The 22,980-nt window shown below is 46.3% G+C and overlaps 1 protein-coding gene across 17 annotated transcripts in view; it reads right to left on the bottom strand.

Moving 5' to 3' along the window:
* The window catches only part of CADPS (calcium dependent secretion activator), a 457,537-nt gene that overhangs the window by 35,414 nt on the left and 399,143 nt on the right, over positions 1 to 22,980 (bottom strand). For all 17 annotated transcript variants that reach the window (XM_036331698.1, XM_036331680.1, XM_036331681.1 and 14 more), the window contains 2 exons: positions 9,730 to 9,762; positions 3,039 to 3,146 (listed from right to left, as the gene is read on the bottom strand). In XM_036331698.1, coding sequence (XP_036187591.1) covers positions 3,039 to 3,146; positions 9,730 to 9,762 — 141 coding nt within the window. The remainder of the gene's footprint in view (positions 1 to 3,038; positions 3,147 to 9,729; positions 9,763 to 22,980) is intronic.

Below are 22,980 nucleotides of genomic sequence, written 5' to 3'. Positions count from 1 at the left end.
CAACAGTCAGAACCAACAGCCCCCAAACAGCAAACAATCCCAGAGATATAGATCCCCCCCCCATTCAAAATGCTAATTGTCTATTATTCATTTTTGCCATTTGTCAAAAGGCAACAATTTGGAAGAGAAACCTCTCAGATCGACGTTTTTCTCAATAGGTTTCTGCCAATTGTTTAGAAACCTGCCCCAGGACCCCCGTCGGGAGGAATGCCGTGGCAAGGGCAGGCCGCTGCTGCAGGAATTTAGGGTGGCAGGTTTCACAGACTCTGCCTTCCCCTTCCTGTCCCCTTGCTCAGCTCGGTGGACACCAGGGCCCTGCAGTGCAGATATGCAAAGAAATAAACACCATGCTTGAGGAAACAGAAGCCGAAAATAATCAAACATGCTGGTAATCTGATGTTTTGCTGCTAGATTATAGAAAAACAGTAAGTCCTGAATTAAATTACCGACACGGCATGGTAATGAAGCTTCTTGAGCAACTTGGGCTTTTTAAACGACAAATGTTTCAAATCCACGACAGAGTTAGTAACTTTTCTGAGCTTCCTCAGTGAGGCTGCCTGGTCCCAATGTTCTGGGAGTTCGGGGAGCAGGTTATTTGAAAAGTAAGGAAGTCAATGGCAAAGAGATTTATCTCTAAAGAAGCTGCTGATGTTCAGGCAATGACTGTGATGGTGGAGTCCGGAAAATGCGATCCTCAGAGGGCTGGAACTCAGACACCCTCCGGAAAACAGAACCGGCACAATCCAAGACTAAATTGTGGGGGTTCTCACCATGTTGCTGAGGCCATTTCACGCTGGTCAGCGTGGAATTCACCAAGGGGCCGGAACATTTGTGAATTTTCGCATCGCCCTAAACATAATTTGCTTTCTGAAAAACATATTCATTTTTGTTTTTCATTATTCATTTTTCTTTTCAGTATTCATTCACACGAAAGGCCCGAGGGCTTGAGTTTGCCTGCGTTCTTCAGTAGTCGGACGAGTCTGCTTTTGCCATCTGTGCGAGCCACGCCTGGCCTCTTACTTTTCAAATAATTCAGCTGCACTTTCCCTTTAAGGAGGTCACAGAAGAGGACAACCTGTCCGGCTGCCTTCGAGAGGGCTGCCTTCAAAAAAACGCCCCCTTGCCCTTCTCATTAAACAGACAGAGAGGGCAGCGCGGGGCATCTGCTCATGGAGCAGGAGGCGAAACTGCAGAGGAAACATCAGATTTAGCGCCAGTTGTTTTAGAGTTTGCGAGAGCATGAGGTTATTCGCATACACGCTCACGCGGGAACACGCACGCACGCACACGCACGCGGAGGCCACACAAACGTGAGAATCAGAAGATACTGATCATGGGGGAAAGGCCACCCAGGCATTGAAAAGAACAATCCCCAGGCTTCCGGGAGATGGGTGGCTTGGAATTTAGTTCAGTGGAGATGGGCAGTGTGTCCACACCCCTAACCGCAGACCCGAGGGTGCTGCCGGCCTGTTTTCAATGCCTGTGGGGCGGGGGGCCGTCCCCCCGGGCATTCTGGACTCGGGCCTGTCATAGAGGCAGCATGCAGGCAGGGGGAGGGCCCGCCGAGAGCTCAGTGCAGGCATGAGGCATTCTCAGTGGGCGCGGGTCATGCTAGAAGATGTACACAGGAAGATTATTTGATTCTGATTCGTGCCACTTCGTATAATGTGATAAAACATTTGACATGAGAGATAAGTTCCATTTTAACCCGAGAGGGGACGGGTGGGAATTAAAAGTAAGAAGGGTTTCTCGGAGAAAGGAGATGCGGAGGAAGGAGCGATATTGAGCACAGAAAGCGGATGATGGGGAAAGAAAGAAAGAAAGAAAGGGGCCTTTCAACACACGAGGAAAGCAAATGAGCTGGAAGACAAGGCATATAAAAGTCAGGAGCTGCAATTCCCTCAGCGGTGCCAACAATGAGCTCACTGAACTGCGGAACACACACACACACACACACACACACACACACACACACACACACGCAATGTAAACGGAACACAATCACAGGGAAATATAGAAACACGGATCCCATTGTAGACCAAAACATTAACGTTCGGGCTGGCACCGAAAACACGGGAACCTGGACAGGAGGCGCTCACGCTGCACGAGACAGAAGTAGGCGGCACGGTTAGAGCCACACGAGACAAGGGCGTCTGCGTCCCTGCACTCTGGCCGGGGCTACACTGGCAAAGGCGGTGGCAACTCAAAGCAAAATATCTGGCTAGATCAGACAGCCCCGGCTGCTTTGGCCTGAAAGAGGTGGGCGATTGGAGACCAAAGCAGATTCCTTTTTCCTTTGGGCTCAGTGGCTTGCTTTGGGAGTGCAGACACAGTGCCGGTGGAAGTGAGAGCGCGAGGCCCCCGTGAGCCGTCGGAAATCTGTGTGTCCAAAGCTTGGTCTGGGTTGGGCAGCCTGATGTGGGTGCTCTTTGTGCATTTGCTCTTTGTCCCAAATTTTCAAGTGGGAGGGTGGGCAGGGGGCACCTTGGCTTAGAGCGGCAAATGACCGAGCAGCTCTAACATAAGCGTTTGCCAAAACCCAGGGCTAAGTAAGGATCTCTAGTCTCCCAGAAACGAATCCTTTTTGAAGTGGTCACAATGCCACAGTTAGGCACACCTGCACGCCACAGCGGGTGTCCTGGAGGGTCCGCCCCCAGGAGGGGAGCTGGCTCCGCCCTCCCACAAGAATATTCCCTAAAGCAAGGCCAGATTGCAAGGAGGAGAGCCATGACCAGGAAAGGTCTTTGCCAGTCAGGGAAAGCTGCCCCCAAGCGTCCTGCAGGACCGAGCCTGCTGGCTGAGAGGCTGGGCGCCGTCCCGCGTGCCACACAGATGGGGGCTGAGACGCGCCACACCAGGGTGGGCTCGGAACAGACACAGGACAGACAGGAGCCTAAGGCAGAGGGAGAGGAAAAGATTTTGTTTGAGTCGGGACCAACCCATGTCCTCAAAATGTGACTTATCCTCCTGTCTCTTATTTTGTCACATTTTGGAGGGTCTCCTCCTTGGTCTGCAAGGAGGAGAAGGCATTTACTTACATCAAATAACCTTTCTATGTACATCTCCTCATTGACCTTATCACGAAGGACATCCTGAGAGTGGCGGACGAAAGTCACGTAGGCATCGGCCACGTCCATCCCGGGTTTCTGCAAAGAAACAGGAGAACATGAAAATGGAATTCGCCCCTGCATTTTCCTCTCTCCTCCCCGCTCCCTCTTGCGGGAGTTCCAAGCTCTCCGTGGTGTATGTCCCAGCTGTTCACAGTCCGGACTGGTCAGAATGGCTATTTGAGCCTTCTGCACTTTCTGGAAAGCACACCTGGCTAAGAAGGGAGAGGGGATTACAGGGTTTTATACATATTTTTCTACTATTAAGTTTTTTTTCCTGGAAAAGATACTCTAATGAATAAATATTCACTGGGTAACCCAGAGACATTACCTGGATTTTTTTTGGGGGGAGGGGGGGCGGGGGAGATTGAGCCCTCTTCCCCTTTAAAAAATACCCACATATACTCTGTCTTCCATGGTCTCTCCTTACTGTAACATCAGAAAGGTGACAGCCTTCCCGCCCCCTTTCCTTTAAAAAGACATTAAGAAAGTGCTAAGTAAAGAAATCAGAGTTCAATCTATACCCCTTCCACCCACCCAAGTCACATTTGGGGGGTAATTTAACCGGAGTATGTAGTATTTCCTCATCAGCTTACTCAGGAGACATTCAACCATTTGTCTTTGCTCCTGGGTGCGGCTTATAGTCCAAGGATTAAAAAAAAAAAAAAAAAAAAAAAAGGGCAGGGGCAAAGGATTTGATTTTTAAATAAATTAGATTTTCTGGAAAGGTAAGCAGGTGGTTCATACAGTACAGTATAGGAAATGATTTATTGTAAGAAAAAAAAAAAAGCACAGTGCTTGACATGTCGTAATCAAAGTTATCTCCAAAGAAACCTATTAAAACACTGTAATATGGGTCATTAGGAGAGCTGCCACAAACCCCTTAAATTTCCACAGCAGATATGTATGTTCGCTAATAACTAAAAAGATTAGCTTTCATTACTGTGATTTACCTTAGATCACAAAGTATCATTTCCCTACAAGACGGGACTGTCAAGCACTGCAAATTGAAGTTAGTTAACACTTCTGTGTAATTTCCAGGGTGAAAATGAGGAAGGTTTGGAAACAGTAGGACTGTATTTTTTTCAAACACAAAGCAAACAATTATCATGCAAAGGGCCAATGCTTGGCCCCTGGGATGCTAGTAACATTTCTTAACACCTGCTGAAACAATGACAAGGTATTAATTTGAAAAACAATGAAGACAACCCAAAGCCACAGCAGTCAACTGTTACACTTTCAAGCAATTTTCATGGGATGGATTGAGCAGGTTCTGTGACGGGCCTATAATTGCGGCAGTTTCATGATAGCAAACAATAGAGGTCTCCAATGAGATGGAAGTGATAGCTCTCCGTTCTCAAGGCACCTCTCTCCTCCTCTCCCTGTGGCAGTATCAAAAGGCATCTCCGTGGGGATAGGGACCCCTACCTGGGGGATCTGAGAAACTTATTATTACTGTTTCCATTCTTTTCCTGGTGCTGCTAGTGGCAGACATGGCCTTTTCCAGGACACATGCAGCACAGGAGAGCTAAGACCCAAAGCCACAGCCTGCAGACAGATCAGTGACCCTCAGTGATAGAAACAGCGATCCACAGTAATTGGTATTTTCACCACATTTGTTATCCTCAAAGGGGCAATTAAGTTTTAAAAAGTTTGATTAAAAAACCCCACACAGGATGATTCATCTCCCCAGGTAGTTAAGAAACTCCATAATTCTCTATTTCTTGACTGTGTTTAATTGTCCTTCATAGCACTTACCAATATCTGACATTGTACTATGTATTTAGTTACTGTCTTTAGCCTGTCTGGGACAACTAGAACCTAAAATCCATGACTACAGGGACTTTATTTGCTCTATTTTCTACTGTATCCTCAGCACATAGTTGGATGCCTGGCACACAGTAGGTGCTTGGTAAATGTTTGCTGAATGAACAAATCCATGAATAAATAAGTCCCTCCCACCTTCTTTCCAAAGCTCTCAGTCTCTCTACGGCAGGTCCTCCACTAACGTTGTTTCCTTCCATGTCTTTCTGTTATAATGGTGACAAGATGCCCCAGGAACTTGACTCTTGTTGATGGCCATTAGCCATGCTAAAATCGTTTTTGTTAGTTGTCATTTTACTTAAAGTCACAGTTTCCAAGAACCTATTGATGACGTCAGTGAGGGCTTTTTATTGGACCCCCCACAAATGGAAACTTGTGAAAATCATTTAAATTTCTCTGGGCCTTAGTTATACCATCTGTAAAACGGGATTAAAACTCCCTACTTATCTTAAACATTATTATGATTATCAGCTAAAATAAAGTATGTTCAAGTGCTTTAAAAGCCATATATTACTATATAAACATGGAGCCCCCGAATGTTATATTATTTCATAGCCTTACCTACCTTTATAATCTACTTTGGAACCAAGAAGAAGAAAAAAGGGCCTCAGAGAAACCACCATCAAAATAAAAATGACAAAATCTCTGCAGGAAAATGTGTAGTTTTCTTTTAATAGAGTCCTCAGGCCCCCACTCACAACCATCTTCCTTTCTAACCAGCTTTCCATCCAATTTCCAGGAGTTTGCTTTCCATCCCATTGGTGGCCAGCAAGGGGTGAGTTGGTAATAGAGAACTACTGCTTTCCCTGTGCCCTGTATGGGGGAAAAGGCTGCCAAACGGTAGCTCCACACATGTGGGGTAACTACCAGTTGGGGTCTGGGAGAGGCAAGCTACCCTACCCCTCGGGGGCCCTGGGAGTCACAGTCACCGTGGTGATCCTCCCTCATGGAGGAAGCGTTGAAGTATGGCCAGTTCCCTATTTAAAACGGCAGGGGTGGATGCGTAATGCATTTTAAGTAGATTTCCAACCAAATGGTTAAAATAAAAACTGTTTACACACAAACAAGCTAACTTGTAATTATAGATGGGAATTTTTCTTGGCTAAACAACCGATGCTATTAGAGAAATTAGGCTTGATACCACATTGCTATCTACAAACAGTGGGGAAAACGCTAGGCAATGGTTTTAATACCCCACAATTACAGTGCTTATTTTAAACGTGGCTTGGACATGAAATAAACAACAAATACATTCATCTCTGTGTAGTTAACTCCATCCACGTGTGGAAGATATCATTGCGAAGAATCCACTCTGTGGCTTAGAAAAAATAAGGCATTTAAATCAGAATTTATTCCTACCAGGATACTTCTGAGTTTGAGATAACACATTCAGATTTTTCAGGACCCTTAGCAAGCCCTACTTGGGAATGCAAACCTGCCACGTATACCATGTTCAAATACTTCGTCTAAGACAAAGAGATGCTTTGGGATGTGTGCCACGTTTTCAATGACTGGCAATAACGCTTCTCTCCATTAATGTGGATAATTAAGAGACAGGTCTCTAAGGTAACTAACTACTAATTCCCACGTAGAACTAAACCAGCGAACCACGTGCCAACCTCACAGAGCAACACAAATGAACTCAGTCTTCAGAGCTAGAAACAACCTGAAAGATGATTTTATCCAATAGTTGTTAAGCCGGCTACAGATGATAAGGACCTGGGAGCTTTAAAAACACTGATGCCTGGGCCCCACGCCCCAGAGATGGTTTTAATTTGGCAAGCAACCTGGCACTAATGGGTGTGAAAAGCTCCCCAGGTGTTTCCAATCCGTAGGCAAGGTGGCGAATGTCTGATGGAGCCCATTGGTTCCCAGACTTGGACCTGCCTATCAGAATCACGTGGAGAGCTTGAGAACGAGACTTCCAGGCTCCATCCCAGAACCACAGAGTCAGTATCTCTGGAGACGAGGGGCTAGAAATTGCTATTAGAAAACAAAACAAGACAAGACCAAAATCCTTGCCAAGTATTACTGCTGCACATTTTGGTTTGGGGACCACCAATTCAATAGGCGATGGCCGCTGGTGTGTTGGTAAACTGGCTCTTTAAAACAACAAAACCAAACAACACAAACAACCGACCTTGATTTGTAGTGCTTGCCAATTTCCATGGTGTAAATACTCTTCCCATGGCCCAGTTGGTGCTGCTAATGTTTCCTCATCGAAGACAGAGTTGGAAAGAAATGCACACAGTAGTCTCTTTCATGGGAGCCAGTGCCAGCAGGCTCCCTTCACTTAGTCAAAGGGCGAGCACCTGACCATTCACACTCCTGCTTACTGGCCGGGAGGCGCTGGGCATGCAACTAACCTCCCTCCTCTCCTCAGTTGTGGAACAGGATGAAAACATCACCCCTCAGAGGGTGGTTTTGAGAAGTAAATGATTACTGTTATTCATTACATGTAAACAATGGACATATAGAATATGTCTTCTATACACTATTATTTTCTCTAAAATTGTTTATCAAAACATTACTTATACTATTATTGCTATATAATTATTGTAATACTATTGTTACTATATTATGATAATTTACACTATCACTATAATAGTATTTGCTATAAAGCACACTTTAATCAACTTAATTTTAAAGTTTATCTTTTTTTCTAAGCCATAATAATTGGTAAAATCATCATGATTTTTAGTTTTTCCAAAACTAAAGTACAGTAATTACTCAAAACCAGCTGGCAGGCGCACAGTGTTGAGAGCACTGCTAGAAATTTCAGCTCCCCCACTTAGCAGCTGTGGGACCCTAAGGAAGGGAGCCTCTCTGGGCCTCAGTTTCCTCATCTTTAAAGTGGGGTTGTTACCAAGATTAAAAGTAAAGTGCTTTGAAGGTGCCCAGCGCAGAGTGGGTGCTTTAAAAGGTTTGGCTGCAATTGTCATCATCACTGGTAAGTGTGCCGCATTTGGGGACATGCTGCTTCATTTTCTAATGCCTCCCTAGGGGGCGGAGACTCGGCGAATTCTTGTTGTTCCCCCAGAGCCCAGCGAGGCTTCTGCTGTAGCATAACCCAGCCCTGGACACGGGATGACTACAGAGCAGGGCACTTTTGCTGTGCATTTCCCCTCAACTGTACCGTCAGTCTGAACCAGAGGAAATCGCCAGTTTTTGACTTTTCTGACCTCCCCCAAATGTCAATTTGAGTTGCCCGACCAGATTTCTCTGCGTATTTGGGCCTTGCCTACTCCTCACCTGTTCTACCCTCGCTGGTGTGATCTTCCCTCTTCTTTGAGGCCGACAGAAAACAAACCTCAGCCACCAGATCTTTGAGTTACATGCCGAGAATTCCAGTTTCTATTACTGTTGAAGACCATGGCAGGCCAGAGCGAAAGTCAGCAAATCCAGCCCCCACTCCCACCCTCCCGCACTGGATTGTGGGCCTCACACGCCCACCCCCACCACGTGCCCTGCTCCTGCAGCTGAAATGTCTGATGAGGGCCAGGCCTGGCGCCCAGGGTTCCACACACGTGTGCCATTTAAGCTGCACAGCAGACCCGTGTCTTGAGTACTACTATCCCTATTTTAAGGAGGGAGAAACAGGCCCAGAGAATGTGAGTAGTTTGCTCCCTGTGAACTGAAAGTTGATAGTTTGGGGCTAGGGAAAATAAATTGCTTAGCGTTTCTCTCCCTCGTTGTAAGGATTATCTCTGTGAAGGAGCCTGAGGTCCCTCGATGAGAAATATTATATAAATTCAAAGCACAATTATTGATTGTACATTCTTTCATTAAACAAACAATATATGCTAATGCCAAATTCACTCCAATTTTCCATTTTGCCTACCTGTGAGGAATAAGCCAATAAACCATTACACACTCAACTTCCTGGGGAAATGAATTTAAATGTTAATATAAATCCCTTTAGAGAAACACAAATTGTAACAAAGAAGTATTTGAACAAGGAGGGCACTTAACCACGTTCAGAATGAGAAACATTCAGTCCGAGACCCTTGGCGGCTGTTGAGATAAGCTCTCTAAATTTAATATTTTATAAGAGACTCCCACCTCTTTTGTTAGAAACGGAGATGCAGAATCACTTGCCTTCCCCTCCATTGGCATATGCTGAAATCGCTGCAATTTTATTTTGCTAATAGGCAGGGCAGAGTCCGCCTACAAACGCGTCCTGTTCATCACAGGTAATCCCACGCTCTCGCCTCCATGTGCGTACTTAACCTCAATTTAAATGTAAATCCTGGGCACCTTCGAGTGCTTCGGCTGTGAACTTGGAGAGCTCTCTTCATTAACGAGGTCTGCACTAATCACACAGTTTGGGAAGGTTTCCTTAAAACAATTGCCGCGTTGACCCCGAAATGAACAAATTCAGAATTTATTTGTTTTTAAAACATACCGGCACCCTGTGCACGTTTCTAGGTCATGACTCTACTTCCAAGGGGCGCATGCAGCGAGGAGGTGAGTGGCCACTGACTGAAATATGTCAGAGAAACTAATGAAAATAAAAACGAGAGCAAACTGGGGTTACCCTCAAACAGGACCCGTCTCACTGATGAAAGAAGCCGGGCCCTCTTCTCATCTGATACAGTTTTACCAGGACATGTTGGTGGCCTCCCCCCTCTGGCGATTCAGTTCAGGAAGATACACAATTTAGCAGCGACTAATGAAAACAGCACCATCAAACTTCTCATAAAAGCAAAGCAAAACAAGACAAAACCCCGCAAGTAAACAAATAAACAAACAAACAAAAAAACCACCAAACCCACAAAGGCAATTTGCATATACTCACAGGTACATCCACATACTTGGAAGCTGCCTTCACCTAAGAAGGAAAGAAGAGGATGGGAGTGAGGCTGGTGTTTATGTTTAATTGTTCACAGCTCAATGCTGAATCCCCATCAGAGTTACAACAATACGCTGGCACCTGGAGCTGGCCAGGAAACATGGGAAGGTACGAAAAAATAAAATCTGTTTGCTATTTTCCCCCAAGCCATAGCTATTTATTGCTTGAGAGAGAGAAAGTGTGTGTGTGTGTGTGTGTGTGTGTGTGTGTGTGTGTGTGTGTGTGGTTTGAGACAGAGAGAAGAAGGAGGAAAAGAAGCGGGGAGAAGGAGGGGGAAGAGGAGGAGGGGAGAGTGAGGAAGGAAGGAAGGAAGGAAGGAAGGAAGGAAGGAAGGAAGGAAGGAAGGATGAAGGAAGATGAAGGAGAGAAAGGGAATAGAAAGAGAGAAAGAGAGTGAAGTTTTCCTGACTGAGATTCTGTAGCTGGGGTGGGAGCTTTGCATTTTCCTCCCTCCCTTTAAAAAAGGGAGAAAAATGACTGTAGCTAAACCCCAGCTGATGAGTGGAGGGCTTCCCAGTCTAGAAAAGCACCTAAGGCCGGGGTCAGTCTTCGGCTTTGTGTAATTTGGCTGCAGGTTTGTCTGAATTGAACCCTTCCGTTCTCAGCTTCAATGAACTCTCCTCAAGAAGAGGGATGTGGTGGGTGGGCGTCCTTAGCCCAGAGGGAAGTAGGTGTCTGTGGGTGGGTGTTAGAAGGGGTACCAGAGCCTTCCAAAACTGTCCCAAGGGTGCTGTTGTGTCTCTTGGATTTAAATACTAGAAAACCCAGAAGGAAGGGCAGCAAGTGGCTATGAAATTTATTTTCAGTGTTTGGAGGGGTAGTCTGGCAGAGTAGAGTGAGAGCATGGTGTTCGGAGTCAGAGCAGGTTCCAATTCTGCCTTTTCAACTTACTAGCTGTGTGACCTTGGGCAAGTTACTTCATCTCTCTGAGGCTTAGTCGCATCATTGCAAAATGGAGATCCTACTAAGCCTACTTCAGCTGCCGCCATAGTGTGCATACACACAGAGTCCTGGGACATAGTAAGCATGCAACAAATAGTAGCTAAGATGTGAAATTCCTAAGCAAACCCGGGCCAATCAATAGCGGGGTTTGAGGAATAACGTCTATGGGAGTCCAGCTGATGTTCTATGTGCCTCATTCTGACTTGCATTTGGTCACACATGCTCCTCTACGCACAGGTAAGACTAAGGGACTGTATTTGGGGTCAGCGAGGGTTTCCAGGGTTAAGGGCGACCACAAAGGCTGCGATGCACACACAGCAGTTAGGGTGTCTTTTCCCCTCTCAGGTAGGCTTCCCCTTGACATTGGGCTGTGATCCATATCGGAAATCACAACCTCCACCCACATCAAAGTACCCGGGGGAGGATACCTGCCCTTTTCGCAGAGATACTTTGAAAAACATCACCTCCCAGGGGCGAGAAGCCACTGAGCCAACGTGTGTGGTGGAAGGAGCCTAGGGTTTAGAGTCAGAAGTTCCATAAGTGGCAGGACCAGCTGGCCCTGGGATAATCACTTCTATGCCTTAGTCTTGGTTCCTAGATTTCTACAACAGGGTGCTAATACTGTGCACTTTGTAGGGTTGAGAGCCTGATCAGGTGAAAAAAATATTAGAAAGTGCTTCGTAAACATTAAAGGGCTGAGCGCACATCAGTTCATCAATGAGAGAGCGAAGCATCCCATCTTCCGGAGCCACACCAGCACCCAAGACGATCCGCAGGCCCCCGTCTAACCAATTCTCCCGGACCCCACACTTTTCCTTTGCCGCCCTGATGGCCACGCAGGCCAGGCACTTTTGTGCCATGTCTGTCTCTCACAGATTGGCACGTCTTGCTCATGCCTATCTTCCCAGCGACTTGCTTGGAACCTTAGAAAGGGCACTTGGGGAAAATTTGTAGCAGGAAGGAGAGAAGGCTAGTGAGCAGTTCTGGCTTCAGGATGGTTGAGGAACAGCAGAGGAATGACCAGATCAAGAAAGCCACTGAAAGCCGATATATATATATAGCTAATATGCTAAGTGTCCGACTGTTTGACCGGTTGCTATGACATGCACTGACCATCAGGGGACAGACACTCAACTCAGGAGCTGCCGTGACATGCACTGGCCATTTACAGAGAAATGACACTGTGGACCTGGTGCTGACAAAGCAACACTTGTCTTACCCCAAGTGGAACACAGGTCCCACCACCACCCAGGAACAACACCCCACTGAATCACAGCTGAGACCCCATGGCATAAAATGTGGACAACAGCCCAGCCCAGCCCAGCCTGGAAACGGTGGCTGTGGGTGCTGGGTAATGACGTCACGTAGCAACGCCTGGCTTCCTCTCCTTAGCAACTAGCCTCCTTGGAGTTTCTTCAGCCCAAGAACAGTACTTGCTTTATAGCCAGGTGGAAAAATTTTACACTTTAACCAAATGTCTGTGAAGCGTTTTCACATGCCTCATCTCTTTTGATCCTTACAGAAGTCCTGGAGTAGGTAGATAGGAGACTCAATGGAATCCTATTTTCTTTTCATTAGCAAGACAACAGAGATTTAGAAAGCTTAGAAACTTGACCTGACTGAAGAGAAGTAAGAAATGGTGGAACTTAAAAATGACTTCAGGTTTTCTCACTGAGCAGAATATAGTCAAACACTACTGCAGTTAAATATTTTACCCTTTGTTCTCTCTGTGTGACCTACAATAATAATCTGCTTCGTGTTGATATTTACTGTTGTGTTACTGACAATTACCTGAAAGAGAAGTTGGGGTGCTTCACTGGGCTGGAAAAAGTTTAGCTACATGAGAAAACAGGTCTAATTAAGCAAGCTTATTCTATACCTATAAAAGGTTAAGTTGACTCGCGCATGCACAAAACATATAAAACTCTTACTGGTGCCAATCACGTGTGTGTGTTTTGATCTGTCATGTCGATCATGAATTTGGTTGACACTTCTATTATAGAGAAAGAGCAAATAGTGATATTAAAATATTTCTTCTAATTAATTTTTTTCAATGTGCACGAATTTGTGCACCGGGACACTAGTGTTTCTATATAAAGCTGGCTGCCTGCAAAGCTGGTGGGAGAAGCAAACTGCTCTGGACCATTAAAAGCTTTGAGGGACGCGTTCCCGATTTTGCACAAATAATACTTATATTAAATTATTCAAACCCCAAATCATTCCTCTCCATTCCTGTTCCAGATTTTAGTTTGGGCAAAAAGGTAGCTTTCCTTTCTTCCAAGTCTCCCCCATTTAAAATAACATCTAACACTTTTAGGATGTTTTCCACTTTGCAAAGAACTTTTATGTGCCGATAGTTTTTAAAAAATTATTTTGTTGTTAGTCCTCACCCAAGGATACTTTTTCCATTGATTTTTAGAGAGAGTGGAAGGGAGTGAGGGGGATTAGAGAGAGAGACATATCTGTGAGAGAGACACATTGATTGGTTGCCTCCTGCACATGCCCTGACCTGGGCCAGAGATTGAGCCTGCAACCAAGGTACATGCTCTTGACAGGAATCAAACCCGAGACCCTTCAGTCTGCAGGCTGACACTGTAACCACTGAGCAAACTGGCTAGGGCTGTACAGTTTCTTCTTTAAGCCACCCTGTAAAGTGGGGGCTGTGAATCATATCTATTTATGACTGAGAACACAAAAAACCCATAGAACTTAAGAATTTATTTGCTAATGACCTCAGCCAGGAGGTGGAGAAGCCAGGAGCCCTGAGCCTCAATTTTCCCTTTGGAACTCCTGATCTCCTCACCAATGACAGAATCGGGCAGGGAATTCAAGCATCAGTGGTCAGAGCAGGTGCTGGCAAAATAATGGCTCAGTGGGAAATGGCCTCCTTTGCCCCATAGAGTTGGTGCTTGGCAGTTGGTAGGAGTTTTGCTGCAGCTGAAATGATCAACCTTTAAACACGCCTACTCTCCATTTACCACTAACATGCCATTCCAATCCGGAGAATGACACCAGTCAGAACCTGCTTCTTCCCAGGCAGCTCGGGAAGACGGAGCAAGCTCTGTGCAACGAACGAAAGCCGTCCGCTCAGCTACGGGCACCGCCTTCAGGTCCAGAGGCTTGTTTTTTTCCTCTGATAACAGCTGACTTGCATGGGGTCTTATCGATCTTCCTCCAGTCCCATAACAACAGGAAAAACTGGCTCAGAGTAAACTGTGGTCCTATTATTGTTAGAAACATGTGGTGGGCCGTTTTCGGTTCTGGGCATTGAGCTTGAAGAAGGATGTTGTTAAGGGTACAGGGGAGTCTGGAAGGGTCTGTGTAAGGGAGTGAAAGCAGAGGCATTCTGCAGGAAAAGGGCTAAAGGCAAAGAAAACCATAGTCTTCTTGTAGTGACGCAAGGGCTGCAATGCAAGTGGAGTGTTGTCCACGGTCCTTCTAGCGCATAGTGTCCAGATGATGAGTGAAATGACAGGGGCCCAAAGAAGGTGCGGACACCTATCTCAGTCCAGCTGAGTGCGGGTCAGAAATCTGCTCTGTGGGTAGCTCCGGCTGAGGCCTGGGATGCTCTGGGTGCGAGCCCAGCCCTCCGTGCGAGGCTCCCTCCATGGCTGCGTCCTGTTCTCTCACGCTCATCTCCTTGAGCGGCAGGCAGCTGCCACCAGCTCATTTTCACAGCAGGTATGGTGAGATGCAGCAGAGCGGGCACCGGCAGAAGCAGGGTCAGAGCTCTGGTCCCTGGAACCCCTCCTGTCCAATGTCCACGGTGCTACCTTTACGCATTATTTCTTTTAAGCAGCCCCAGGAATGTGTATTTACCAGCTGCACTCTACACAGAGAGGAAGAGCCAGCTCCGCCCAGCCACCACCCCCCCCCCGCCCCCCAGCCTTTGAAGTTATCGCCAAGGTTAGAAACCCACAAGCACAGATGAGATCCACAGCAGGCCTTACAATCGACACAAAACTCTCTTCCATCACATGTCGATGCTTTGATGAATAAAATATAAATGTCTTCAAAAGTACTACCTACTTTATAGAATTTTGTCACCATGTATTTTTCGCCATCCATGATTCTCAAAAGTGTGTGTGTAATTTTCTCTCTCTTTTTAAAAAACTTTAAAAGAAATCCTGCTAGTGACATGACTAAGAGGTGGGGCAGGATTGCTGGTCAGTACTCGGGCTTTGCCATTTCCTAGCTTGTGACTTTGTGCAAGTTGCTTCATTTCTTTGAGCCTCCTTTGCAAATGGGGCCATCATATGTGACTCAAAGGGACACTGAGAGGGTTGAATGAGGCAATCAGATAAGCATGCAGAACAGTGCTGGGCGCGCGGTAAAATGTACCTGTTCCTGTCCTGATTAGGGGACATACTGGCTCACTGGTGTAGAGAAAGCTCGTCCCCACCTCTAGACCGCAGGCAATTTCCTACCATAAACAAAGGACGCTGGGAACTCCCCAGCTTACCAGCAGGTGTCTGAGCGGATTCCTGGTCTGGCACACTCTCTGCCAATTCTGTGAACACCCCAATGCCTTGGAGAACTTGCCCTTGACGCCCTGGGGCAGACAGCAAAGCCCTCTGTCCCTCCCTCAGGATGGCTGAGCTGAGGCTGAGCCCAGGGGCGTTCCCAGACCAGTGTACTCTGTGATTCCTCTCTGGGCCCCAGCTATGTGCCCTGGGCATGGGGGGTTTGGGGGGATGGGAGGGGTTTGCCCCTGACACCCGGTCTGGTACCCTATCTAAGCAGGGACCCAAGTACCCTCGAAGGAGAGGCAAGAAGTGTGACTTCATTTCCTGAGACTCACTGCTTTCTCACCAACCCCTCTGGTGGGACGACGACTACCCTTTCTCTAGTAGTATCCGTGGGCCCCCTCCCACCTGACCGCTGGAGACAGCCAGTGTTGGGAAAAGGATTCGAAAAGGAGACGCAGCTCAGGGGCGGCTGTAGGGGTGGAGGGTGAGGGTCAGGGATAAGCCGACAGTGAGCAGCCTGCTCGTGTGGCTGCAGGTGAAGGCTGTGCTCCGCGGTCCCGGGCCCTGTCCTTAGATGCTGTCTGAAGGCACGATCTCTCCAACACTCACAGGAGTTGTGTCCACCCAACAATTACGATCTGGAAGTAACCCTTCTTGAGTGCTGAGGATTTGCTGGGTGAGGAGCCGGGAATATAACATTTGTTGTATTTCATCCTCACAACAACCTTTTGAGAGCAGGGGTGTCCTAGACACATTCCCTTTCTACAGTTGAAGAAACTGAGGTAAAGAGTGAGGAAGTGACTTGAAGTCACACAGCAAATAAGTTACAGCTTTGGACCTCCCATCCCTAGGATGCCTACTATTGAGTTAAAAACACACACCATCAAACCACTTCTATTGACCAGTCTTGGTGTGTGTGTGTGTGTGTGTATGTGTGTGTGTGTGTGTGTGCAGATGCCACCTAAAATGGCCTCTCCAGGAACATGTCTGAGGGATTTGAATAATTATCTGTGCTGACTCAGTTAGGGCAGAAGGTCCAACACGGTTTCTCTGGCCCGAATGTCCCAGTTAATTACCCGACCCTCCACCTGACTTAGCGTGTGGAGGCAGGCTTAATGGGTTCTCCGTGGAGCTCTTCCATTATTTCTCAGGTGCCCAAGGTAATCTTTTCATTGAGCACTCACCATTCCGGGCTTTGCACAATGCCGATGACTAAGGGATTTTCTTCTGCCTGCTCCTAACAAGGGGACCTGCGTTAATCATTGTGAAGCTTTGATAGGAAGCGCGGCGGGGGCTTAAGCCACTTCCCTGGCTTCATTAGGGGAAAAAGCAACCCAGGTGCAGACCACGCGGGCCTCAGGGTTTGATACTATTAAATCAATGCACAGACAAAAAAAAAGTGGATTAGGCCCTTTTTGCAAACAGAAATCTGGTGGGTCAGACTCAAAGATGGGAGGGAAAAAGTCTGAACAGATACCACTGCATTAGCGACTGCCCGAGCTCTCCTTTCTCCCCACGGTCTCTTGGGAAAAAAATCGGCCAAGGAAACAATTTACGCTCCACCTCTGCTTGTCTGACCTCACAGGGGCTCTGAGCTGATTTCTCCGCTTTTGCCTGGAAACGCTGACCACACCACCATCTCAAGAGACTGGCAAAATTGGCTACGACCTTTGGCTTTAAAAATTTCTGCAGCCAGCCCAGAAATCAACCAAAGCCATTATGCTCAATTAATATTTGACAAAGGAGACAACAGCATACAATGGAGTCAAGACAGTCTTTTCAATAAACAGTGTTGGAAACATTGGACAGATATATGCAAAAAAAAAAAAAAAAAAGAAATAAACTAGACCACCAACTTACGCCATACACAAAAATAAACTCAAAGTGGATAAAGGACTTAAACATAAGATGGGAAACCATAAAAACCTGAGAAGAATCCACAGGCAGCAAAATATCAGACATATGTCATAGCAATATCTTTATCGATACGGATCCTAGGACAATGGAAACTAAGGAGAAAATAAACAAATGGGACTACATCAAAATAAAAAGCTTCTGCACAGCAAAAGAAACCATCAACAAAACAACAAGAAAGCCCACTGATGGGAGAACATATTTGCCAACGATATCTCTGATAAGAGTTTAACCTCCAACATTTATAGGGAACTCATACAACTTAACAAAAAAAAGATAAACAATCCAATAAAAAAATAGGCAAAAGACCTAAAAAGACACTTTCGAAAGTGGACATACAGAAGGCCAAGAGACATATGAAAACATGCTCAAAGTCACTAATCATCTGAAAGATGCAAATCAAAATGACAATGAGGTACTATCTCACACCTGTCAGGATGGCTATCATCAACAAATCAACAAACGATAAGTGCTGGTGAGGATGTGGAGAAAAGGGAATCCTCTTGCACTGCTGGTGGGAATGCAGACTGGTGCAGCCACTATGGAAAACAGTATGGAGTTTCCTCAAAAAATTAAACTTAGAACTGCCATTTGATCCAGTAATCCCACTTCTAGGAATATATCCTAAGAAACCGGAAACACCAATCAGAAAGGACATATGTACCCCTATGTTCATAGCAGCACAATTTACAATAGCTAAGATTTGGAAACAGCCTAAGTGCCCAATGGTAGATGAATGGATAAAAAAGCTGTGGTACATCTACACAATGGAATACTTTGCAGCTGTAAAGAAGAAGGAGGTCCCTTTGCAACAGCATGAGTGGACCTGGAGAGCATTATGCTAAGTGAAATAAGCCAGTCAGAGAAAGACAAATATCACATGATCTCACTTATATGTGGAATCCAATGAACAAAAGAGGTCCAGAGGCTTGGATGCATGGAAAAGAATGACAAATCTCAGTGGGGAGGGAGGTAGAGGAGACAGGAAGAGATTAACTAAAAGACATATATGCATATATGCATAAGCCATGGACACAGGTAATAGTGTGCGGAAGGCCTGGGCTGGGGTAGGGGCTGGATGGAGGGGGGCAAAAATGGAGGAAATGGGAGACATATGTAATACTGTCAGCAAGAAATAAATTTTAAAAACACCATAATGAGCAACCTGATTTTCACCTGATCTTTAATGATATTTATTGAGCATATGCGTGTGGGGTACTGTGCGAGGAACCTTCGGTATAATTAACTCAATCAGCACTGAGCATTAGAAGACTTAATTCACCATCCCTGCCCCACAGATGAGGATGTTGAGGCTCAGAGAGGTTAAGCAACTCTCAAGAGGTGAACCAGTAAGTGGTGAAGTGGAATACACGCCCAGGTCTGGTTATAATGTGCAGAGTCCTCTCACTACCTCAAGTTGTTGATGTTCTGAAAATGAAATTCTAAATCTATTTCTTATCTACCAGGCACCTGGGATCAGGGAGAAGGGGCCTGCTTTGTGGGACGTACAGGGGGCTTTGGATCAGCCAGTACTTGGTTTTCACTACGTGCCATCACTTACTACAGTGGGGCCTTGACTTAAGAGTGTCCCGACTAACGAGTTTTTTGAGATACCAGCTGTCTCTCGGCTGGTTTTTTGCATTGAGTTGACAGAGTAATTTGAGTTAACGAGCTCCTTAACGAGCTTGGTCTCGGAACGAATTAAACTCGTAAGTCAAGGCCCCACTGTAGTTGAATGAGCTTGGGAAGCATTATTTAATTTCCCCAAGGCTTCTATAATCTCATCTTCAAACTGAGATAGTATGATAGTATCTTCTTCAGAGGTTTCTTGTGAGGCCAAACGGATTGACATCATGTAAAGTGCTCAACACAATGCCTGGGACACAGTAAGAGCTCAAGAAGCATCGGCTAATATTATTACTAGTGTTTAACTCACTTGTGGTTCACTGGGCGTTGACTGCCAAGTGTGCTCCCATCTATCCTTAACCGACTAGAACAAGGGTCAGCCAACGATGGCCCATGGGCCAAAGCCAGCCTGCTGCCTGTTATCATATGGCCCACAAGCTACAAATGGTCTCTACATTTTTCAAATGGTTGAAAGAAAATCCACAGAAGAACACTACATGTGAAAATTACAGGATATTGACATTTCAGTGACACAGCCATGCCCGTTCACTTACATCTTGTGTATAGTTGCTTTCATGCTACCAGGGCAGAGGTTGAGTGTCTGGGGCAGAGACCTTGGGGCTTCTAAAGCCAGAATATTTCTTGTTTGGTCCTTCCCAGTAGAACCTTTCTGATTTCTGGATAGAACAAGATTCAAGTGGGAGACGCAAGGTAAGGGAAGAATCACAAAATGTACATTTCTGATTCTAATTCACTAGTTGACTGACCTTTGCTACTTGCCTAACCCGTTGGCCTCACGTCTTTTACCTGGTGTAATAGGGTGCTGGGCTGATGGTTTTCCTGAATTCCTTCTGGAACTAAAATGAAAAAATGCCTGTGACTGTTGGCTGGTGTGCAAGACAGGTTCTGGTTAGAACGTGGAATAGGAAGCACTTCCCACCTTGGCAGGGTTATCCATACTCTAGCAGGAAAGCATAGGCTGCTACTATTGTAGCATGAATAAGAGCTCTGGAAAGGGGGCTTTGGGAAAAACTATAGTAACAGGGAAAAGGGAAAAAACATTCGAGATCAATAAAGACCACTCACACAGGTACAGGCAGTGTAGCGTGGCCAGTGGGTAGACTTGGCAAAGACATGAAAGGACTACAATAGGCAGCCTGTGCTGGTGGTTACTCGGTGCCAGGCTGTTTTCGGTGTTTCTCACGAGCCACCTCATTTTATATTCCAGCTCCCCTTGGTTGCTGCCTCCTCATCTGTACCTCCCTGAGCTGTTGTAAAAATTAATGAGGAGGATACACGCACAGGGACATAATAAAGGCACATGGCAAACCCTCGGTGCGTGTGAGCCACTAGATGACTCTTGTTGGCATCACCAGGCCAAAGAACAGAAAGCTTCCTGTGGCTCGGCTCCTGCCCCTCTGCTGCTTGCCCATCTCCCCCCTCAGCCTCCAGTTTATGTTCTCCTTTTGTGGCAGAAATGGGGTGGGCAGGGTTTCCATCTAAATGCACGGTAAGCATCGTGTGGCCCATGTGGGCCAATAACATGGAAGAAGCCGTGACCACACCCATTGAAAATGGATGTTCCTAAAACAGGGAGTTTCCGGTGGGGATTGGAGGCAGTAGAGGGAAGTGGTTTAGAGCACAGACTCTGGCATTGGATCACCTGGCATCAGATTCTAGCTCTACCACGTACCAGGCACATTACTTAACTTCTCTGCGCCTCACTTTCCTCATCTGCAAAATGGGAGGAATAGGACTCCCCATGAAGTTGTGCAGTTGTTAACTGAGTTCCTAGAACAGGTTTCAGGGCACAGTAAGGACTTTCCAGGTGTCAGTGATGACTATCATTTCTGCTGGAAATTCAGGCTGTTCCAGGTAATCAGGTTTCTGTAGTAAACTTGGTCTGGCCCTGTGCGATCCAAGAGCTACAGGGGGCTATGTGAATTTATGAATTTAAACAAAATACAGTGAAAAATTCAACTCTGTGGTGGTACTGGCCACATTTCAGGTACTCATGAGCCACATGTGGCGGTGGCTATTGCACTGACCAGTTCAGCTATAGAATATCTCCATCATTGCAGAAAGCCCTACTGAACTGTGCTGGTCTAGACACAAGAGATGTTCACCAATCAATACACACGAATCCATTTTTAGTGATAGAATGAAGAGATGGTCATTCAGTTCCCATTTTAGACCCAGAGAGCAACTGGAGGAGAAAGCAGGGGAAGGAAAGGGCGTAGGTGTCTGCAGCTTCATTTTGTGGGTGAAATGAGGACTAAAGGTGGATGGGAATTATTTAACGTTGTAAAGCGAAGAACAATGCTACCCCATGTAACAGGAGGAGGAGAAGGGGAAGATGGTGACGTGGGCTAAAGCTCTATGACATTGAGGGTCAGCCTGTAGATCCATCAACATAAAGACAGCACCTAGAGCAACGAAGATAAACACAAAATAGTTTCACAAGTCCCTCCTGGGGTAAGGGATTAAGGGTGGAGAGTGGTAGGACAGAGGGATGTCGTCTTTAAAAAAACTGTTATCACAAGTGCCTCTGTCCTATTTCATTTTTTTAGCCATGCCGGACTCTATATTTCTTTCATAAAAGTTTATTGAGAAAAGAACAAAACAAGTGATAGAATGCTTAACACTCAGGGAAGGGCATCCTGCAGGAAGGCCTCCAGGCTGTCTGCTGGGCTGGAGTCAGGATTCTGAGATGTGTCTTCTGCCAAGGCACAAGCGAAGCCCAGCAGACACCTCCCTCGGTACATAATCTGGATGCTCAAGTGCATCTCGGGAGGAAGAATGCATTGTGAGTGCCAACCGAGGGACCGACTGCTCGGGGAAGACAGAATGTGCCAGTGGGTGGATGTACTGGGACTGTGCGTGCGGGTGAGCAGTTGAGCAAACCTCAGGGGCTCCTGCTTGGGGCCAAGTGACAGTGACAGTGGGAGCCCCTTCCCACACTGTCTGAGAATGCAGAAAACACAGCCCCGGAAGCCTATCTGGAGTCCCAGGCGGTGGGATGAATTCTCCGAGCTCTGTCACTGGAGGGGCTGACCCATCCTCAGAGCTGGCGGAAGACCAACGGCATTTCCGCCACCTGGGAAGCCTGTGCCCACGAAGCAGCCTGGACGTGCTAGATGGACACGCAGCTCCCGGGTTTTCCTTTTCAGAAGGGCCAGGGCTTAGAAACCCTGTTTCCACAGATGTGGGAACTGTGACACCCAACATTTTTTATGGGCAGCTCATCAGATGGCCATTGCTGAGAAACATGATCACTGGCTTTCAAACTCGGATTCGTATTTGAAAGATAAGAGTCAAGCATTGGAATGTTTTAAAATAAGGTTTCCCTGAGTTGTCAGTGTTAAATGGGATGAGTGTTAAAATTTTTTTTCAGATACTAGGGAGTATTGGATGCCAAGTCTGGACTTTCAACTGTTGTCTATGTGACTTTGAGGAAAGCATTTTTTTTTTTTTTTGCTTTCTCATAGACAACATAGAAATACTTAATAGTGATACGTAGTCACATACAAAAATACGGATGTATTTACCAGTGATTGAATGCCTGATTTACACCATCTTACTCAATTCTTCTAAGAACTTGCCATCTCATTTTGCAAATGAAGGAACTGTGGCTCAGAGAGCTTAAGGAGTTTTCCCCAGGGAACACAGCTACAAGGTGGTAGAGCTGGAACTTGAACCCAAGTGGGTCTGACCTCAAAGGACCTGCTACTGTATTATGCTGCCCCCTCTACTGCCCTACCCTTTTCACAAGAGAGTTCACCAAAGTCTGAAGATGACTTTGGAAGTACTTTGAAAACCAAAAAGTGTTATAGTGATGAGGATACACACTTACGATCACAAGTAAGACCTCATCGGTAACTATTGATGCAACCACCATGGATATTCTGCAGTGGCTCCTGCGACCCCTGAGAGCTCCGGAGCAGCCAGCGGGAGGAGGGAGAGGGCCCAGCTTTCCTGGAAAGCATCCTTAGGCGAGAACACGGAAACCCTGAGTTGCAGGGCTGCTGGGCTGATTGCGAGGCTTCTGTGCATGTTCATAAATATTGATCGTGATTAAACTATTATCATAGTAATGAGGGTAATGATGCCTCCTACAGCCCTTCCCACCACTCCACTCAAAGTCCCCACCTTCCTTTAAACAAAGAGCTGCTGGCACTGCTGGGGCGCAGGGCCAGAGGCAGGGAAATGATCTCTATTAAACAAAGGCATTCTGTTCCACGCACCG

This window comes from Myotis myotis, unplaced genomic scaffold (assembly GCF_014108235.1).
Source record: "Myotis myotis isolate mMyoMyo1 unplaced genomic scaffold, mMyoMyo1.p scaffold_m19_p_13, whole genome shotgun sequence".
NCBI classification, from domain to species: Eukaryota; Metazoa; Chordata; class Mammalia; order Chiroptera; family Vespertilionidae; genus Myotis; species Myotis myotis.
The sequence above is the reverse complement of the archived record's forward strand: the minus strand, read 5'-3'. Positions and strand labels throughout refer to the sequence as shown.